The 8,103-nt window shown below is 41.3% G+C and overlaps 1 protein-coding gene across 1 annotated transcript; it reads right to left on the minus strand.

Moving 5' to 3' along the window:
* Positions 1–339: 339 nt before the first annotated feature.
* Positions 340–1,275, minus strand: LOC149452640 (olfactory receptor 10A7-like). The gene has a single exon (XM_089689311.1). The coding sequence runs from the start codon at positions 1,273–1,275 to the stop codon at positions 340–342; it is 936 nt and encodes a 311-aa protein (XP_089545437.1).
* Between the last annotated feature and the right edge of the window lie 6,828 nt (positions 1,276–8,103).

An 8,103-nucleotide genomic window follows, 5' to 3' on the forward strand; every position in this document is an offset into this window, starting at 1 on the left:
CACTGTAGGTGGAAGAGTAGCTTCAGGGAACTGCAGCCAAAACTGGAAGTTCCTAGAACCAGCATGGAATTCACTAGCCGGGCGGATGTGACGTCACGGGTGGGAAGAAGCATGGTACCAAGGCCCAAATTCTTTCAGCCTTTTTTAAGATTGGCAATCAGGATCAATATAAACAATAAAAATATAAAGTATGAATCCTTGGTCATCTCTTCTGTAAATTAAGTCTTCAGCACGTTAGCCATCAGTCATTGCCTGAAGAAGAGGCCACCATGCTCTAAAAGCTTGCACCATGATATATAGTTAGCCAATAAATGATATTACCTTATATTCAAACTTCTGCTAAAAATTTCCAAAGCTCTTTCTTAACTTAGCAAACGCAATCTTTATGTCTCTGTTCCTCAAGCTGTATATGATTGGATTCATCAGTGGTGTCCCCACTGTATAGATCAGTGATACTGCTTTGCTTATAGTCAATGACTGTCCACTTGTTGGAAGGTCATAAATAACAATTAGTGTTAGATAAAATATACAAACCACCGTCAAGTGAGAGCTGCAGGTGGAGAACGCCTTCTGTTTTCCAGTCTTGGATGGAATTTTCAAGATGGTAAAAATAATATAAGTGTATGATATGATGATAATTAGGAATGGGAAGAAGAGAAGAGGTACACTATTCAATATCATGTCCAACTGAACCCAGAATGTATCTGAACAGGAAAGCTTTAACACTGGTGACATGTCGCAGTAGAAATGGTCAATTGTATTTGGTCCACAAAAATCAAGACCAGTTATAGTAATTGCAGCAATCGATGTGGAAAAAATGCTAAACAACCAGGAAATGATGGTCAAAATTACGCAAAGCAACCCATTCATTATAGAAGTGTAATGCAAAGGCTTACAGATGGCCAAGTACCGGTCATAAGACATCACTGTCAGAAGAAGACACTCTGCAGCTTCCATCACATCAAAAACACATTGCTGGAAAATGCAGCCTGTAAAATACATTGTTCCACCCCCATGAAGTAACGTATACAGCAAGTATGGGGCAATATCTGTGGTTAGCAGAATATCAGATATGGAGAGCTGAATGAGGAAGAAGTACATCGGAGTGTGGAGGGTTTTATTGTAGTAGACCAGTGTGATGATCAAGAGGTTTCCAAAAAGTGTCAAAACATAAACCATGAGGAGAAGAATGAAAAGAACAATGCTGAATTCTTTGGAGCCTTGGAATCCTAAGAGGATGACTTCAGTAATGGTGGTCTGGTTGTTTCTATACATTACCTTAAAAACAAAAAAAGCTGAAATAAATAAAAATGTTTCTTGGTACTTATTTGACCATTAACTGCTTTACTGCTGCCCTATAGCAGAAATACTGCTACAGGGAGCAGGGGTGTGCAAAATCATGTATATATGCGTGCATTCTCTCCTCTGTCAACTCCAGAACACTGCGTTGTATGGCTCTGCATAGCAGTGTTCTTACATTGGAAAGCACATACACAGCCTCATAGTAAAACACACACAGCACACAGTTAACCCTTTGATCGCCCCAGATGTTAACCCCTTCCTGCCCAGTACCATTAGTACAGTGGCAGTGCTTTTTATTAGCACTAATCACTGTATTGGTGTCACTGGGGATGTTAGTGACACCAAGTCAGTTCCCCCCCAGTGTCAGAATGAGTTGGTTCTGGCCAGCTCAGTGGATTGCTTTAAAAAGGCCTGGATTCTTTCTTGGATACACAGAATATAACTGGTCACTAACATTTATAGGGAATGTTGATCCAGGGAATATCCAATTGTCTCTCGGGGGGTCAGGAAGGAATTTTTTCCCCTGCAGGAGCAAATTGGATTATGCTTTTTTGCCTTCCTCTGGATCAACTGTGGGTGTAGGATTATAACTTTTTTTTTTTTTTTTTTTTAATGGTTGAACTGGATGGACTTTTGTCTTTTTTCAGCCAGACTAACTATGTAACTATGTAACAGGAGGCCCTCAATAAAATAAAGGGTGGGCAACTACATGGCAAATATGGTTTAGTGTTGAAAAATGTAAAGTAATGCACTTGAAGACCACGAATATGAATGGAAGTTACTCTCTAAGGGGAGAACCTTTGGGGGATTCAAAGATAGAAAAATATTGTGCAGCCTGGCAGCATGATCTAGAAATTTCAATCTCACCTGAGGAATGGAACCACATTTACGATCACATGCATAAAGGTTCCATATGTGTTTCTACACAAGAAAGCAACTACAAAGTTTTTTCCAGATGGTATAGAGTTCCATCTGTGATTCATAAATTTGATCCTAAAGTGCCAGATTTATGCTGGCGATGCTCCCAGGCAAATGGTACTCTTCTCCATATATGGTGGGAATGCCCGCTGTTGCAGCCCTTCTGGAGACAAATTTTGGACATCATTAGACAAGTAACCACTTACACCCTAGACTTTACACCAGCACAATGTCTACTCCATCACTCCTCCCTTCCGGTGAGGATTTACCGTAAGTCCCTTGCATTACACATGTTAAATGCGGCAAAGCAATGTATCCCTGTTCATTGGCGATCAGCCTATATTCCCACCGTACGAGAGTGGATTCTTAGGATCCAGAGGATTGCTGAAATGGAGGAACTGATCTCAGTGGCAAAAGATCACCCCGAGCGATTCAGGAAGACTTGGGCTTGTTGGACCCACTTCCAAACTACTGATACTTACCTTGGCTTGCTGAGGGATTGAACGAGAAAGATTTGGAGACACCGAAGGCCTCTAGAACTTTCACCTCGGCAATAACTCCATTAACGGTCATTCACTGAATTGTATCGCTAATTAAAAAGATGAATTAGATACAGCCAGGCTGTTACGAATAGATGTAACTGGTTTGGTTATGCTTATTTAAATATGAACCTGATCATCCAACCACTTCCCCCCCCCCTCTCTTTTTTTTTTTTTTTTTTTTTCTCCATCTCTCTCTCCCCATTCCCCCCTTCTATTTGTCATGTGCGTCTCCTCCCACCTCATTTTGATATCTCATCTCATATTCTTCCTCCATCCCCACGCTCCTCTCTTTCTTTTCTTTTCTTTCTCTCATTTACACCCTCTTTTCTCATAGTCTAATTAGCTATTATTCTCATTCGGTACGGAACACCCATAGCTATACAGATGTAACAATATTCTACAACAGTAACCCACATTTTTTTTTTGAGATGGAAATATATGTCATAGATGCCTTGAGAGGATACTTTTGACGACCACTTCAGAATCCGCTTATGTATACTTTCCTTACATAGAGCCTAGTGTATACCATAATTATCGAAAGTACATGCTACTGTCAGTATTGCTATGGTTACGTCTATCACTTTTGCCTTACTGTGGAACTCCGTCCTCTGATGTTATACAAATTAATATATTGTCTTGATCCCGTCTGCGTTACGGGAGAACGTACTAGAAACTTTGCACGGACTGCGATCCGTATCTGTCTATCATTTGTTTACCTTTCATACTTCAATAAAACGTTTTTTTGGAAAAAAAAAAAAAAAGAAAAATATATTGTCAGCAGCACAGTTCTAGGAGCATCTGAGATTTGGATTTTCCAGGTCTTCCCGGAAGCAGGATGATGTCATCTTCACTTAGGCACCACGGGTGGAATACGGGAAAGATCTGTATACTATCTAATTATATTAGTCTTCAAGGCATAGTTTTTACAGTGATTATGCAAGGGAAAGGGGGGGACGCAAATTCAAACAGGGGACCTTGTTTTTTTTTTATCTATTCGTTAAATTACTAATTTTCTTTTGTTGCATTCATAACGAAATTTGTTTAGTTTATTTTAGTTTTGTTGATTCGTTTTTGACCAAATTCAATTTTTTGCAATCAATTCAAAGTATTCAAATCAAATTAACCCCTTTGCGCCAGCCGCACACAAATGTGCGGCCTCCCGACATCTGGGCCTAGACGTCAAGCGGCCGCACATTTGCGTTCATGTAACAAAAAACATATGTGCTGAGAGCGCGCGCCCTGCGCGCTCCCAGCACACATGTGTGGTACTCACGGAAAGGTCCCGGTCCGCTCTTTTGATCGGGACCTTTTCCCATCATGTGACCGCTGTGATGACGTGTCACAACAGTCACATGATCCCTAAACCATGCCCACCCGCCTTGCCTCCCGGCGTCTGAAACTCTTAAAGGGCCGGGAGGCGCCAGCGGGAAGGGGTTAAAATTGAATTTGAATTACAAAGTTACATAGTTAATCTGGCTGAAAAAAAAGACAAAAGTCCTTCCAGTTCAACCATTAAAAAGTTATAATCCTACACCCACTGTTGAATCAACAATATCAAATCAATCCGAATTCATTGTGAATAATAAATGCGTAATTTACAAACTAAGGTCTGTAGGCATGGACCACAGGCAGGGGCGGACTGACCATTCAGGCACTCGGCCACTGCCTGAGGGCCCAGGGTCAGTAGGGGGCCCCATGAGATGCCCCTGGTACCTTTCATAGGCTTTTTTGGGTATGATTTGAGTGTGGACGAGGACACAGGGGCCCCATGATCCTCTATTGCCCGGGGGCCCCATGAGTTGTCAGTCCACCCCTGACCATAGGGTTTGTACACGGATAAAAAATTGATTACAGGGGGCAGGGGGGGCATCCAAAGGGTGGTGATAAATTGTGAGCACTCAGACTGGTCTATAGTGGTACTGTGGTACCCCGTGGCTCTGTCGTGTGACCAATTCTGTTTAGGTTACTCATAAATGGTATAGAGGTTGGGATAAATAGCTCAATCTCAGTGTTGCTGATGATACATAGCTAGGTAGAGCAATAACTTCACAGCAGGACATAGAAACTTTACAAGAATACCTCAATAAAATAAAGGGGTGGGCAACTACATGGAAAATGAGGTTTATTATTGAAAAAATGTAAAGTAATGCACTTAAAAGGCCACAAATATGAATGGAAATGAGAACCTTTGGGGGATTCCAGGATGGAAAAAGATCACGGGGTCTTATTACACCACAAGCTGCAGCAATGGACAGCAATGCCAAGCTGCGGCAAGCAAAGCAAGCCAAATATTAGCATGCATTTAAAAAGGGTATTTACTCCAAAGATATAACTATAATTTTTCCATTTTACAAGACTCTGGTTCAGCCACATCCAGGGGCAGACTGACCATTTGGAAACTCAGGCACTGCCCGAGGGCCCAGGGTCAGTAGGGGGCCCCATGAGATGTCCCTGGTACCTTTTTCATAGGCTTTTTTAAGTTTGGGCAAAGACACAGGGGCCCCATGATCCCCTATTGCCCGGGGGCCCCATGAGTTGTCAGTCCGCCCCTGGCCACATCTTAAGTATATCATTCAGTTCTGGTGATCAGTCCTCAGGAAGGATGTGCTGGAACTGGAGAGAGTCTAGAGATGGGTGCCAAAGTTAATAAGGGGGCTATGAGGAATGACTACAAGCACTAAACTTATTCTCTCTGGAGAAGTGAAGCTTGAGAGAATAGCGATATACAAATATCATAGCCTCCCTAGCGGTCTGATTATGTCCATATTTCTGTGCTCAAAGCGGTACTTTTTTTGCATGAAAATATGTTGTTTTTTTATTGTAGGCCTGTAATTCTTAGGAATAACTCACTGAAATCTGTCCAAACAAGAGTCTAGTAAACATCCCGGGTAGGATAAAATTTGAAACACGAAATCATAAATTATAATATAATAAATAATCATAAAAATAATAATATAATAATAATAAATGTAATTCAATAATATAATCAAACCAAAAACACTGAAATGTGAAATATAGCGCCAAGTTCCCACATCACTGAGCTCAGTCGCAGAATCGTTTTCAGTGTCTGATGAGGAATTTCCCCCACGAATCATTATCACTCAATTCTGCAAGTGGTTCTGATTTACTATCGCTGTTCTCTAGCCGGTCTAAAACCGCTTTTGACCTAAAGGGACGCTTTTTGGACGCCTCAGTTTCCAGGCAGAAAGAACAGTAAAAATGCAGGCAGGGCGCCGGACAAAGCACTCGGGACAAAATGTATGTGAAATGGTTTGATACAGGAATGTTATACTATGTGATTTTAGTGTATTTTGTGAATGTCACTTTTTCACATTTTTAAATTTCCCGCCAGTTCCATCCCCCGTACGTCCCGACATCGCAGGGAGCGGAACCCAGAAGACAGATGCCGGCATCGGCCGGAGAACATTACAGGGGACACTGCAGGAGGGACATTGCGGGAGCGCAGGGCAAGGTAAGTGAAGAAGAGATCCTGGAGCAACGCTGCAGTGTATTCCTGAGTGTAGCTCGGGGGGGGTTACCGCTTGTGGTGCTGAAACTTTACCCCGAGCTACACTCGGGAATACCGCCAGGGGGGTTAATGGTGATTCCAGCACAGGGTGAAAACCAGGGGTGGACTTACAACTCATGGTGCCCCCGGGCAATAGGGGATCATGGGGCCCCTGTGTCCTTGCCCAAATTCAAAAAAGCCTATGAAAAAGGTACCAGGGGCATCTCATGGGGCCCCCTACTGACCCCGGGCCCTCGGGCAGTGCCCGAGTTTCCAAATGGTCAGTCCGCCCCTGGTGGAAACTATTCTGTTTCATGGAGCTTAAAAATACATGCAATCACTCACTGAAATTGGAGTAGATGTCGTTCAACCTTAAACTGTGTAGGGGGTTCTTTACTGTTAGAGCGGTAAGGATGTTGAACTCCCTTCCACAATTGGTGGTGTCAGTGAGAAGTGTCAATTAAAAAAAAATATTAGAAGGGCATCTTAGCAAATGCAATATACAGGGATATGGGAAATGATATTGACATAAACACACAAACACACTCACATACACACACCTACACAGGTTGAACTAGATGGACTGCTGTTTTTATTCAGCCTTACCATCTACAGTATGTAACGTGCTAAAATGATCTAGAAGCCGAAATATGATCATCACAAATTCCATTTCTAGAATCAAGAGCTTAGCAGAAAATTGATTAACTGAATAGTTAATTTAGCCAACGTGCCCCAAAAATAACTGGAATAAGCAAGTAAGTCCATACAAAAAAAACACAGATCTTATATTTTTATATGGACATCCTACAAAAAAAACAGAATGTCGGCAACAAAGTGAAATAAAAAATGTCTTCTCTATTGTATAGAAGGAGTAAAATATTCCATAGAGCAACCAACGCTAATGCGTTTCAGTCAAGAAAAGACATTATTCATAGCCTATGGCTAAAGAAGACATTTTTTATTTCGCTTTGTTGCTGACATTTCTTTTTTTTTGGATATCCATACATGAGCAGATGGAGACTGCCGGTCTGGCTTGGTGATGTTGAACTTCAGCTGGATCATTTCTAACCAGGTAGCAGCGCCTTACACTCTAAAAAATAACTCAAGCGACCTGTTACCACCACTTAATTAAATGTGTATTTCCAAGATAAAAATCCTAATTTATTGGTTTAAATAAACTTTTTCATTTAAAAACCTACTTTCATGAGTTGTGTTGAAATGATAATGTTGGGAATGACATCCACTTAATATTGTGTGTCATGTACAGTTACATTTCTGCCTTCATTGTTGTACAATGAAATGTAAGTTAAGGTACCTTCGTAAATTTGACTTGGTAACTTCATTTTGCTCTACATTGAGAGCTGCGTTGCAAGTCCCCACCCCCATTCACTTAGCACAAATCAAGTCTCAGTTGTTTCAAAAACTGTTCCTTGAACTTGATGGACTGAAAGCCAGTGCTAAAGTAATGGGTCTCAAGTACAGTATTCTCTGAAGAACGTATGTGTTCCATAGCACAGTCATACTCAGATGACATTTTTCACTTTTATTTCAGTTCACAAAATGGTTGTCGCAGGGTAATGCGGAAAGAATGTAGCAAATTGTAAGAAAATATCACAAAATATCAACTTTCAATATCCTCCAATAGCTTCACTATATTGCCACAATTTGTTGAACAATATAGCAAAGGTCTTGTAGAGAAACAGTTTCTGCACCAGACAGACAATATTAACCGTTTCAATACCGGGCAATTTTACACCTTCCTGCCCAGGCCATTTTTCAGGTTTCAGCGCTCTCACACTTTGAATGACAATTGCGCGGTCATACAACATTGTA

The sequence above is a fragment of the Staurois parvus genome, unplaced genomic scaffold, assembly GCF_062004578.1.
Source record: "Staurois parvus isolate SC_StPar_1 unplaced genomic scaffold, SC_StPar_1.0 ptg000470l, whole genome shotgun sequence".
Lineage (NCBI taxonomy): Eukaryota > Metazoa > Chordata > Amphibia > Anura > Ranidae > Staurois > Staurois parvus.

Coding starts and splice junctions, on each gene's coding strand:
- LOC149452640 (XM_089689311.1), bottom strand. CDS start 1,275: ATGTATAGAAACAACCAGACCACCATTACTGAAGTCATCCTCTTAGGA.